Here is a 12,830-nt window from a genome sequence, read left to right on the forward strand (position 1 = left end):
GTAAATATGATTGTTCTGGGGAAACACCTGGGCATCCCAAAGCCGTTTGGACCCATCATTGACGGCCAATGCTGCTTGGAGAAAGAGGTCCGACGTCTCCTGGAGCCCTTAGGGTTGTCCTGCAATTTCATCGATGACTACGGAACTTACTACCTCTTAAGTGGCGATGTTCATTGTGGCACAAATGTCCTCCGGAAGCCCTTTTCCTTCAAGTGGTGGAACATGAGGCCTTGAGGGCCTCATCACGCCTTCTGTTTTCCACTCAAATCAAGATGATGACACAGACCTTCTCCTGCACTTCGTCAGGAAATCCGATCAACTGTCCAAGAAATCCTGGGTGATTCCTCTTTCGGTGGTTATATGAAGGTGCTTGCAAGCTTCTCTTGTGATTTAGGCTTTCTCCAGTATCTTTTCTCATCTCTAAATGTTATCAGTTTGCCAAGATGTTTAGTTGTGTTCGCCAATCACCGAAAAGAACAGAGGGCAGCTATGTTCAGGCAGGATGCTCTAAACCTTCTCCTTATCCATGCACAGTAATTCTAAAACTAGTTATAGAAGATCAGTGAGACATTTCATAACCCCAGTAGGTTCATTTGTCCTTCAAAGAATGCTATTTCTCTCACCTCACCAAACCTCATCGGCTCAGGTTTAGTCACCTAGATTTTGTCACAAATCAAGAAATGACCAACACTCTTTAAAGGTAGATATCCAACAGATGTAGAACATTTTCCAAAAAAACAAGTTGGTCCAAGGTCTTGTGAACTGGGACGATGGAAGTTTTTGACCTAAAAGTACCAGATGTGGCCATTGGCCCCAGATGTGTTGTGAAGGCTGGCAGCCCTTCCAAGTGTACAGATCAAAATAGTGATGAGTAATTAATCCATATTTTAGCTTCATGTTAATTTCTATCATTTCAAACCATTTGATTTGCCAAGAGGCATTATGAAGGTACGATGATCGTCAAGTCCATATTTCTTTGGCTATTAATTTTTAAATGGAATGCGTACCACCGCTGAATTATTTTATATTTTTTAAAAAATCACAGGGGCTTTTCTCACGGATCTACAAATTGTTTGAATAAATTGTGAAGAACTTTTTAAGCATTCTGTTCCATTTTTTAAAATCCATGCAACCGTTATATGGTCATAAAGGCAGAATGAGAGGTGAGGTAGTCCTCTACTTACAACAGTTCGCTTAGTGACCATCCAAAGTTACAATGGCACTGAAAAAAGCGACACGACCGTTTTTCAGAATTACGACCTTTGCAGCATCCCCGTGTTCATGGGATCTAAATTCAGAGGATTGGCAACTGATTCATATTTATGACGGTTGCAGTGTCCCGGTGGCTCACATGATCCCCTTTTGTGACCTCATGACAAGCAAAGCAAATGGGGAATCCGGATTCACTTAACAACCGTGTGACTAATCGAACGACTGCTGGGATTCACTTAGTGAAGGTAGCAAGAAAAGTCGCAATATGGGGCAAAACTCACTTAACAGAGGTCTCGCTCAACACTACAACAAATTGTAGTGAGGACTACCTGTACATAGCTAGAAAAAAGGTAAAAAAAACAGGGGAAGGTGCTATTAGTGTCAATACAGGGCCTGGTGGCTCAGCAGACTAATAGCATTGTGATTAACACCAGCTGTCTGCAATTACTGTAAGTTCGAATCTCACCAGGCTCAAGGTTGACTCAGCCTTCCATCCTTTCTAAGGTAGGTAAATTGAGGACCCGGTTTGTGGGGGCAATAAGCTGACTTTGTATAAATATACAAAAGTATGAAGGCTATTGCTTAGTACATTGTAAGCCGCCCTGTGTCTCCAGAGAAGGGCAGCATATAAATCAAATTAAAAAAAAAAATACACCTACATGGAAAATACGGAGACTCTCCAAAGAATTTTGGACTTCTGCTCCCTAAGGTACAGGAAGGCCTGTGATGGGTCCTTTTCGCTCACCTTTCTCTGTGACGTCAACCATGTCCAACATCTCCGCCCAACCTCCTTGATGATCTTACTCTCTTCTTTCCATGTCTTGGTGAGATGACCCATGTGGCGAGCACTACAATATCAGATGTTCTCCAGAGTTTAACCCAACTCAAAAATATCTCAATAAAATTGCTCAGGGGCTGCCAAGCAAGCAAGTAGCACATTCTCCAAAAAGTTGGACCTTGTAAGAGTATGCCTCCTTCAATCTCCTCCTTTGGGGGGGTTTACAATTTGACTGGGACGATGGCTTGTCTCTTCCAACAGAAGTAAAAAAAACCCTGACAACTCAAAAGTCTTACATTTCCACACCCTGCTCCTCGGCCATTTCTGTTCTAACAGAAGATTCTTCATCCCTTTTGGTGGGATTAAGTTTTTCTCAACCCTCATTTTCCTAAAACTCTATTAATGCCTCCAGAAACATCTTGTCAGTTTTATATCCGACCACTATTTTGTCTATTCTTCCTTAATAACGTATGTCATTTTCAACTTATCATTTTGAAGAAAAGCTGTCTTACATACTTACCCATTTCCGCCGCCCCATTAGTACTCAGATGAAAAGCTGAATTAAGCCCTTGGGAGGATCCAATTGATTTAACAAACTCTCTCCAGAACTTGGCGGTGAACTGGATCCACGATCTGAAACCTAGAGTTGACTGCTAGTTTTTCCAGATTATTCCATGACCTGCTTTCAACCAGTTGTCTCTTTCTCTGTCTCATTCTTTCTTTCTCTCTCTCATTCTCTTTCATTTTTTGTCTCTTTCTCTCTGTCTCATTCTAATTCTCTTTCTCTCTCTCTCTCTCTCTCATTCTCTCTTTCATTCTTTGCCTCTTTCTCTCTCTGTCTCATTCTGATTCTCTCTTTCTCATTCTCTCTCTCTCTCACCTCATGGGCCAGCCAGTGTCTTGGGGCTGAAAGTCAAGCATCTCTGAGAGACTGAGGTGCGCTGAGCACCAACAAGGGCCGGAAGAAGTGTGGGAGCGAAGCACTACTTGAACTTGTGCGGGTTCAATTAGTTAACAATTTAAGGACAATTTGCATCGCAGATTTGTTCTAAAAATATTTGGCTAGGCAACAGGTCCCAATATGAATGCAGGATCATCTCTGCTGTTAGCACAGTACAGAAAGAAGGAGAAATTAAGACTGCAAAGTCTAAACAAACCCATCATTTTATTTAAACATTTGAGAAATATATATATAAAAAAAAAGTGAAGGGGAAAACAAAAGAGAATGACAAGACTAGACTAAACTCTTTTTCCCATCTCATTTAACTTGAATTGGTTCTCGTCCTGCTGAGCCCTTCTTCTTGGTGAAGAAAAAAAAGTCAGCAGTTTTAAACACAAACCTTCAGGCCAACCAGTTCCAAAGCAAAACTTTTTACTTAGCACAAAAACAGCCGTTTCTTTGGTGAAAAATGGAAGTACCTTTTTTTTTTCTTCTCTCTCCCCCATGGCAAATAAATTAACCCCTGTTGCCTTAGAATGATGGTGAAAGGGGAAAATGTCTGTCTGTCCTTCATAATGGGTTAGAATGACTTAGCCAATGAAAAAAAGGAACATTGGGCAAAACGAATAAAACAGTAAAGGGATGTATCGAATGTGGCTGAACGTACCAAAACAGGAAAAGGAGAAAATGTTTTGAAACAGACCTGTGCAAAGAAAATCAACCTCCTGATTTTTCTCATCTGCAAATTTAGCATCAAGTCAACAGATGCTGCCTTCCAATTTTCCCCATCAGTGGCGGGTTTCCGTTAATTTTTTTCCCCTTCAGTTGATTACTCATTGTTCTAACTCAAAGTTAGCAGGTTAAAAGGTGGCTCAAACCCATCGAGGGACGCCAATGATGGTGAAAGGGAAAAGTGTCCTGGTCCCTCATAATAAACCAACCTAAAAAAGAGCAGCGTGTAGCTTTCAAGGCAGAAAATTTCCATCCCACAAACACCAAATGGTGAAATAAAACAGCTGCGAATTAAATTCCCACAAGGCCCGGAATGCATCTTCTGTTTTTCTGGGAAACTTTGTGTAGTTTTCTCATAGAGTGGTTGCCTTTTAGGGGTTCAAGAAAAGGGATCTGCAGGAATGCCGTTCCCCAGACTCAAAATATTCTAAGTTTTAGGAGGACTGACGCATCAGTCTGAGAATCCACCTCTCAGCTGTCATTCAATGATCTGAAGAAAAGCCTCTTTCGAAAGAGAAACTCCAAATTTACACTTTCTAGCAAAGTGGATACCAACCAATAAAGAGAAAAAGATAAACAAGAGAAGGGTTTTTTTTTCCAGCTTAAGTACTAGGATCAGAATTTCGCCAAGAGAGGGAAACTTCCCTCCAGCTTGTTTCAAGGCAACAAATTCATTTTACTTGTTCTTAAACCAGATTTGAAGCACCCTCCTGTGGCCAGCCTCCTCGTCTCAGGACAACTGCGACTTTCAAGGAAAACATCCTACAAGTCCAACCTCTTCCCCCAGATGCCCAACCACACCAGGTTGCGAGAAAGCAACGCTCTGCATCGCAAAGGAACACAACGCCGATCAGCGTCTGTGGCAACACGGAAACACAGCGGCACAATCGCTCGACGTTAAATCAGTGGGAACTCTTGAACTCAAGAGGCCTGGTGCCCAATCACATCAAAGGAGATTACAAAAGGCATGGAAATTTTTAAAAAAACAGATAGCGTTTTCTTTGGGGACAAAACACAAAGCATAGGCCACTCTTTGCAGTAGGAAAAAAAAGAACTTTCAATGCTGGTTTACTGGTCCCAAGTAGGTTTAAGAGGGGAAGAACAAATGGACAAAATGCTCTGGAAGTTTCCATCGGACTATAGTGACCGAAAAGAGATGAATGGACATCTTCAATTTATCCTCCACCACCACCAAAAAAAAAAAAAAAAAAGAAAAGAAATACAAAATACAAACAAGCCATCTTGGGGGAAAAGGATGGGGTGGAGAGAGCAGGGCACGGAAGAGTCCTAGCAACAGGTAGATAAAACTTCAAATGGCGTATAAAAACCGAAATCTCAGAAGTCTAACAAAACGCACGGAGGGGCCCGCGGTCTCTTCGCCAACCGCCAACGTGGTGCATTCGGCAGCTCGCCTGGTTGAGGGAAGAGTCACGTGCCCGGGTCAGAGGGTGCGTGGGTTGTATTCTGGCAATTTCTTGATTTTCTCCTTTTCGGCTTCGCTCTCGTCGCGGGCAATCGCCAAGGAGTGCGCGTAGCCCATGGCTACCTGTAAAAAAGAGACGGGATTGCTGCTTGGATCGCCAAACCCTAAATTCCCTTCGCGGGGTGAGCGACGCCGCACATAAAACGATCCGCACGACAGCTTCGTGCAATCGTCATGTTTGCACCTTAAACGAAGGCAATGCCTGTGCTAGGAGGCAGCTCCCCGAATGCAGAGGCTGAGAGTTTATACATTCTATAAAAATGCCCTGCCAATATCCCTGCTCTTTATAGTTTGAATACACTCAACTTGCAAGGAGGAGATTGAGAGGTATGCTGATTAAAGAAACCACCACACAGGTTTAGCCTTAGTTTATAAGAACTCTTTGATCTCCTCTATGCAATGTTAACATATAAAGTCTCTTTCTCTGTCTCTCTCTCGTTAGATAAATTATCTCCCTCTTTCTCTCTCTCTCTCTCTCTCTCTCTCTCTCTCCCCTTCCCTCTTGAATTGCCTGCTGCACTTTCCTTCCACAGCCTCTGCTCCTTCCTGGATTTCTCAGGCTTGCCCCACAGAAGCCTCTCCTCTCCTCTCCTCTCCTCTCCCTCAGGCTAGCCCCATAGAAGCCTCTCCTATCCCACCCCCCTTTTCTCCCTCAGGCTAGCCCCAGAGACGCCTCTCCTCTCCTCTCCTTCTTTCCCTCAGGCTTGCCCCATAGAAGCCTCTCCTATCCCATCCCTCTTCTTTCCCTCAAGCTTGCCCCATAGAAGCCTCTCCTATCCCATCCCCCTTCTTTCCCTCAGGCTTGCCCCATAGAAGCCTCTCCTATCCCATCCCTCTTCTTTCCCTCAGGCTTGCCCCATAGAAGCCTCTCCTATCCTATCCCCCTTCTTTCCCTCAGGCTTACCCCATAGAAGCCTCTCCTATCCCACCCCCCTTTTCTCCCTCAGGCTAGCCCCAGAGACGCCTCTCCTCTCCTCTCCTTCTTTCCCTCAGGCTTGCCCCATAGAAGCCTCTCCTATCCCATCCCTCTTCTTTCCCTCAAGCTTGCCCCATAGAAGCCTCTCCTATCCCATCCCCCTTCTTTCCCTCAGGCTTGCCCCATAGAAGCCTCTCCTATCCTATCCCCCTTCTTTCCCTCAGGCTTACCCCATAGAAGCCTCTCCTATCCCACCCCCCTTTTCTCCCTCAGGCTAGCCCCAGAGACGCCTCTCCTCTCCTCTCCCCCTTCTTTCCCTCAGGCTTGCCCCATAGAAGCCTCTCCTATCCCATCCCTCTTCTTTCCCTCAGGCTTGCCCCATAGAAGCCTCTCCTATCCCATCCCTCTTCTTTCCCTCAGGCTTGCCCCATAGAAGCCTCTCCTATCCTATCCGCCTTCTTTCGCTCAGGGTTGCCCCACAGAAGCCTCTCTTATCCTCCTTATTGCCTTCACTCCCTCTCCCTTTCCCTAGGCCTCTTTCTCCATTTCTCCCTTAAGCCTCTTTTCCTATCCTCTCAGGCCTCCTTTTCCCCAGGCATCCCTTCCTATCCTTCCCTTCTGGCTTTCCCCGCCCCCAGAAAACCCTCCTTCCTCCTCTCGCACTCCCTGTCCCCTTTTCTTCCCACCAAACCCGCCTCCTATTCCCTTCTCCCCCCTGCTACACATACCCCCACTATCCATTTATTTCTATACATACATACATACACCTATCCCCTCTGTCTATATCTATCATCTACCCATCTATCCCTCCCTCCCCCACCCACTGATTCATTCCTTCCTTCCTTCCTTTCTTTTTTCCTTCCTCCCTCTCCTTCTTTCCTTCCTTCCTTTCTTTCCCTTCCTCCCCTCCCTTCATTCCATCCACCCACCCACTCACAAACACCCTAATCTCTGTGTAAGCTGCCGGTTTACCTGTTCTGTGTAAATCCCATCCAGCGTTTTCACCTCCTGAGCTGCAGTTGATGACTTCGGCTTGTGATCTCCGTAGCCCTGAAAAAAACAAGAGATAACTGTCTGGTTTGGCTCTGCAACCCAACAAGACAGACACAGACTTCAGAAGGTCATTAGAACTGCAGAAAAAACAATGGCTACCAACCTGCCTTCCATTGAGGACCTGTATACCGCACGAGTCAAAAAGAGGACTGGGAAAATATCTACAGACCCCTCAAATCCTGGACATAAATTGTTTCAACTCCTACCCTCAAAACGACGCTATAGAGCACTGCACACCAGAACAACTAGACACAAGGACAGTATTTTCCCGAACGCCATCATTCTGCTAAACAAATAATTCCCTCAACACTGTCAAATAATTTACTAAGGCTGTATTACTATTATTCTTCTCTTCCTTACTAGTGTCTATCTCTTCCCACTTATTACTATAACCATGTTGCTTGTATCTTTCAATTATATTGTTTTTGTTTCCTAGTAAGATTTGATTGTTTATTAGTAACCTATGACTAACACTGTTGTATCTTTTTATTCTTGATGAATGTATTTTATTCTCATGTACACTGAGAGCATATACAGTATATGTATATGTGTGTATATATACGTGTGTGTATACATTCTATATATATATGTATATGTATATGTATGTATATGTGTGTGTGCATATTCTTTCTAGCCAGGTTTTACCTACGTAAGCTAAGATGTTCTACAGCCCTGGTTCTGTGAAATCTCATTCACAAGTTTCTGGGCTTTTTGTTTCTTGCTGACAAACAGCAACTCTGTGCTGCTCTTTGGGAGACTCAGATAGCTATTTCTGCCTTGTAAGGCGTCATCAGTGAGCCACACCCTCTTCTCAGGTATCCTCCCTGTAAAGGTACAATGTGTCTTTTTCTTTTTCATAGGCTTTTATGTGCATATTCTTTCTAGCCAGGTTTTACCTACGTAAGCTAAGATGTTCTACAGCCCTGGTTCTGTGAAATCTCATTCACAAGTTTCTGGGCATGGCTTTGTGGGTGTGGCAGGGGAAGGATATTGTAAAATCCCCATTCCCTCCCTACTCCAGGGGAAGGTTACTGCAAAATCCCCATTTCCTCCCAATCAGCTGAGACTCGGGAGGCAGAAAATAGATGGGGGTGGGGCCAGTCAGAATTTTTACTACCGGTTCTCTGAACTACTCAAAATTTCCACTACCGGTTCTCCAGAACTGGTCAGAACCTGCTGAAACCCCACCTCTGGTCTTCACACTTTCTAAGTTGGGAAACTGGTAACTTCATAGAGAAAACAAAGGAAAAACCCTTTGCTGGGTTCTAAGTCAGGCCCATTTCCAGTAAAATTGCCAAGCAACCTTCTAAGCTGTCGCATCAGAGTGGTTGCTGTGAGATGGGCGGCAAATAAATTTATTAAATAAAATCAGCCCCTTACCAGCTCTCCAAAAGTAGGAGAAGGCCCCCAGCTGATGGTGCTCTCATCCGCTGCCACTATGATGCTGCTCTTCCTGAAAATCAAGTAGAAAGTTACTGTAGAAGAGCTGCAGATGTAGACAGTGGAGAGAAGGCATCTTACAGAGGTTCTAAACAAAAGCATCCAGAAAACCCCAGCCAGCAATTAACAGCTGGATCACGGGAATTGTTGTGGTCCGCCGGCAGCCTGTGGAGCTGGCAGCAGAGTCGGACATTGAGGAGGCTGGGGAGGGACATGGGCCAGCCCTGGAGTCTGGGGAAGCTCGGACAAGGGCTCTGCATCAGAGGCAGAGATAGGGCCAGGGCCATCTGGGAGTTATGTGCTGACTCCAGAACTTCCAGAGTCGGACATCATCGAGGCAGAGGAACGGGGAGCCTGTTCCCAGTGCGCGCATGCGTAGAGGTGCTAGAAGGCAAGAACAGTTAAGACAAAAGGGGCGACTTGGGAGTAAGGCTTGGAGATGATTGGCCCCTTCCATAAGACATAAAGGAGGAGCAAAGGCACATGAGCCTTTGCAGGAAGCAACTTTGTTCGTTTTGGTCGGTTTAAAATTCTGAAGCTCCGTTTTCACTCTGTGCTCCGTGTGGCCTTGCAAAGCTAATAGTCAATTAGCTCCAATAGTCTTTGGCAGCGTGTCAAGGGAGATAAAGGTAGGTGCTTATCAGCCTTATCCCGAAGGACTGTGGCTGACTTCTGTTGGGACTCTTTACAAACTATTTGTGACTCATCACGGGCTGGGAATGAACAGAATTCCCAGCCATTGAAATAAAAAGAGGGTTTTTGGAACTAATTGTGTGCTTTTTACTCTTTCAGGAAGCCTAGGTCAGAACAGGAATTCTCCTGCAGAACACAAGCTTTTCTTCCAGGACTAAAGAGAAAAACAAAGGAAAGCAGAGGAGGAGAATAAAATAGCTGCCTTACCCACAGGACAAACTACGGATTTTCCAGCCACACAGATCCTGCACAGTTTTGGGGTACATCGTTGACTCTCGGGAAGTGTTCGTCGCTCCCCAGAAAAACAGGCCTCCTGCAGCAGGCACAAAGGGGTGGAAATTGTGCTGCTATTGTGCATTGTTTACAAGGACGCCTGCTCTCTGTGAGGCTATTAGCAGACAGGCGTTGTGCAAATCTGAAGACATGTCCACATTCTGATTTTCTCCGTTAGCAGGAGAGCGAACTGAATTGCATTAACTGGAAACCGTAATATTAAAACAGGCAGCAGTTCTCACGAGCAGTTCTACACTTCCTTGTGATATATATTGACAGCAGGAGCTTTCAAAAATAATGTTGTTTTTTTTTTAATTCGAAGAGTTGACCGGTTCCAAGACCGAGCTTACCCGTTTCGCTGACTGCAAAAGAGCAGGTGTAACCTGCGTAGATCTGTGCAGCCCCACGGCCGGGGAAGTCGAAAAGCTTCACTAACCGTGGCACCATCTCATCCCGCTGCTCTGCGTGTCCTAATCGGCCATAACCGCCAAACCCCCAGGAGAAAACACGTTTCTGCGAGTCCAGGATGAGCTGGAGAATGGCAGGAGGTTGTGAATTAAAATCTAGATTGAAGAGAAGGAGGCGAGGTGATAGAGGAGGAAAAGGAAAGAAGGATAGGAGGAGGAGAAAGGGGAGGTGGAGGAGGAGGAAGAGGAGAAGACGAAGACGAAGAAGAAGAAGAAGAAGAAGAAGAAGAAGAGGAGGAGGAGGAGGAGTTGAAATGTTCTTCAACTCTGAACTTTCTGACAAGGTTCCAGATTTTGGCCTCAAAACATTTCCTTCTAGCCTCTATTCTTCATTTTGAAACGTCCGTTTTGAGGCAAGAATGCCATTCCAGCCAGATCCTATTAACCGGCAACGTTTAAACGAGGTGTTTTCCCCCTTTAGCATTGAAAACAGCAGAGAAACGTTTCAAAGTTTTCTTCCTCATCCACTCCAACCTGCTGTGATACTTAACCATCAAGGAAACTGTCTAGAAGTTAGCACACCGACCCACTTTCGGTATCTTCTGTGGCTCCCCTGTTTTTTTGCAGCCAAAGTTTTGTCACTGAAACCACAGAGAGAACTAAATCTCTTACCGTGTGATTTGCACCGCATGCCACATCCCTCACGACGATGTTCGGGACCGGTAGGATCTGTCCATCTTTGGTCTTCTCGAGAAAGATGGCGATGCGACGGGGAACGAGTTCGCAGTCATATTCTATCCTCTGGGCTCTGGCGATGAATTTCCCGTCGGAGTTGTGCCCTGTTGTGGGGCAGAAAGTTTGAATCTAAGGAGCGTCCTTCAAACTCTCGCTCCCCAAAGACATCCAAGGCTGTAGAGATTCCTACCTAGCTGTCCGTACTCAGGACAACCGAACGAGTAAAGATTCCCTTTGCAATCCATAATCATGCTAAACTCTGCCCCGCAAGCCACTTTGGTAATCGGCTGGCCGTTGTACATGATCTAAAAGAAAGCAAACACACACACAGAAACAGACACACACACAAAAAAGGTTTAAGGAAATACCGAAAAACACATTTCTCTATTTCTCCAAGCAGTCACTTCAGACTGCTATTAGCGCAAGCCTGTCTAAAGTTTGCTTTTTAATACACATCTCTTTGGCAAATTAGAATAGAATAGAATAAACAGAGTTGGAAGGGACCTTGGAGGTCTTCTAGTCCAACCCCCTGCTTAGGCAGGAAACCCTACACCACTTCAAATGGTTATCCAACCTCTTCTTAAAAACTTCCAGTGTTGGAGCATTCACAACTTCTGGAGGCAAGTTGTTCCACTGATGAATTGTTCTAACTGTCAGGAAATTTCTCCTTAGTTCTAAGTTGCTTCTCTCCTTGATTAGTTTCCACCCATTGCTTCTTGTCCTGCCCTCAGGTGCTTTGGAGAATAGCTTGACTCCCTCTTCTTTGGGGCAGCCCCTGAGATATTGGAAGACTGCTATCATGTCTCCCCGAGTCCTTCTTTTTATTAAACTAGACATACCCAGTTCCTGCAACCGTTTTTCATATGTTTTAGCCTCCAGTCCCCTAATCATCTTTGTTGCTCTTCTCTGCACTCTTTTCTAGAGTCTCCACATCTTTTTTACGTTGTGGCGACCAAAACTGAATGCAGTATTCCAAGTGTGGCCTTACCAAGGGATTATAAAATTGGATCTTAAAAGTTTTTGGAAGAGAAGCTGGAACATGAATGTTTCCAGTTGAGGGAGGTAGTAGTTCAGGCAGTGAGAAATGGGAAACAGGAGAAAAACTTGAATTAGGAACGTCTTAGCCAATGTTGCATTTTGGAGCCTGCTTCTTGTACCTGCGTAGGACTAGGAATGGCGTCGGTCTGGTTCCCCAATCCAAGCTGCCCCATCTTGTTCTCTCCGAAAGCAAAAACAGATCCATTCTCTAGAAGGAAAAGATTAAAAAAAAGACCCTTAACTCCCTCAGTCAAAACCAGCTTGAATGCAGCTTAATGCAGATACTTCTCAACTTGCAACCACAATTTGGTCATAAGTCATGAAAGTCACTAAGCAAGTCACCACGTAATCTTGCCCAATTTTATGACTTCTGGGGCAGCTGTTAAACAAACCCATTCTTGCCATAGGGCTATTTTTGCTGGCAACTGGAAGTAAATCCTGATTTCCAGCAAAAAAAATAAAAATAAATGGCTGTGTTATGACCCAGGCTCACTTAATCATTACAGGACACAATTGGTCCCAAATAAAACTGTTTTATTATAACAGCTGAGAATTACTTCATTCCCAGCTTAGTCCAAATTAATTCCAAAACAAATCCTTCAGAAAAAGTCCTTCAGCTTACCACAAACCTTTATCTTCTTTGGCACCCTGCCAAAGGCCTTTCTTGGCAAAGCCCCACGAAGTTCAGAAACAAGAGACGCTGACTGGAAAACAGATTTAGCAACGTTGCTTTCCTACAAAGAGCCCAAGAGCCTTTGCTGCTCTTTTAAGCCTTATGGGAGGGGCCAATCATCTCCTGGCCTTACTCCCGAGTCGTCCTTTTTGCTTTAGCTGCTCTTGCCTTCTGGCAGCTCTGCGCATGCGTGCACTAGGAACAGGCTCTTCCTGTTCCTCTGCCTCTCTGCTGTCCGACTCTGGGGGCTCCGGAGTCCGTGCATTGCTCCCAGATGGCCCTGGCCCCCTCTGCCTCTGACGCAGAGTCCTTGTCCGGGCCTTCCCCAGACTCCAGGACAGGCCCATGGTCCTCCCCAGCCTCCTCACTGTCTGACTCCACTGCTAGCTCCGCAGGCTGCTGGCAGACCACAACAGTCTGGACTTCAACTCCCAGAATTCATAGCTGGCTGGGGAAT

At 45.2% G+C, this 12,830-nt stretch overlaps 2 protein-coding genes across 7 annotated transcripts in view; one reads left to right on the top strand and one right to left on the bottom strand.

The window, feature by feature from the left end:
- LOC117660265 (protein-arginine deiminase type-3-like) overlaps positions 1 to 4,983 on the top strand; it is a 34,187-nt gene extending 29,204 nt beyond the window's left edge. The window contains exon 18 of the mRNA XM_087879086.1: positions 1 to 4,983. Coding sequence (XP_087735212.1) covers positions 1 to 234 — 234 coding nt within the window. The 3' untranslated portion in view covers positions 235 to 4,983.
- RCC2 (regulator of chromosome condensation 2) overlaps positions 3,137 to 12,830 on the bottom strand; it is a 25,970-nt gene continuing 16,276 nt past the window's right edge. For all 6 annotated transcript variants that reach the window (XM_087879089.1, XM_087879091.1, XM_087879087.1 and 3 more), the window contains exons 6-13: positions 11,820 to 11,908; positions 10,853 to 10,967; positions 10,600 to 10,766; positions 9,871 to 10,051; positions 9,455 to 9,560; positions 8,495 to 8,567; positions 7,034 to 7,111; positions 3,137 to 5,208 (exon numbers count right to left, since the gene is read on the bottom strand). In XM_087879089.1, coding sequence (XP_087735215.1) covers positions 5,104 to 5,208; positions 7,034 to 7,111; positions 8,495 to 8,567; positions 9,455 to 9,560; positions 9,871 to 10,051; positions 10,600 to 10,766; positions 10,853 to 10,967; positions 11,820 to 11,908 — 914 coding nt within the window. In that variant the 3' untranslated portion in view covers positions 3,137 to 5,103. The remainder of the gene's footprint in view (positions 5,209 to 7,033; positions 7,112 to 8,494; positions 8,568 to 9,454; positions 9,561 to 9,870; positions 10,052 to 10,599; positions 10,767 to 10,852; positions 10,968 to 11,819; positions 11,909 to 12,830) is intronic.

This window comes from Pantherophis guttatus, chromosome 15 (genome assembly GCF_059756535.1).
Source record: "Pantherophis guttatus breed Tessera chromosome 15, ASM5975653v1, whole genome shotgun sequence".
NCBI lineage: Eukaryota > Metazoa > Chordata > Lepidosauria > Squamata > Colubridae > Pantherophis > Pantherophis guttatus.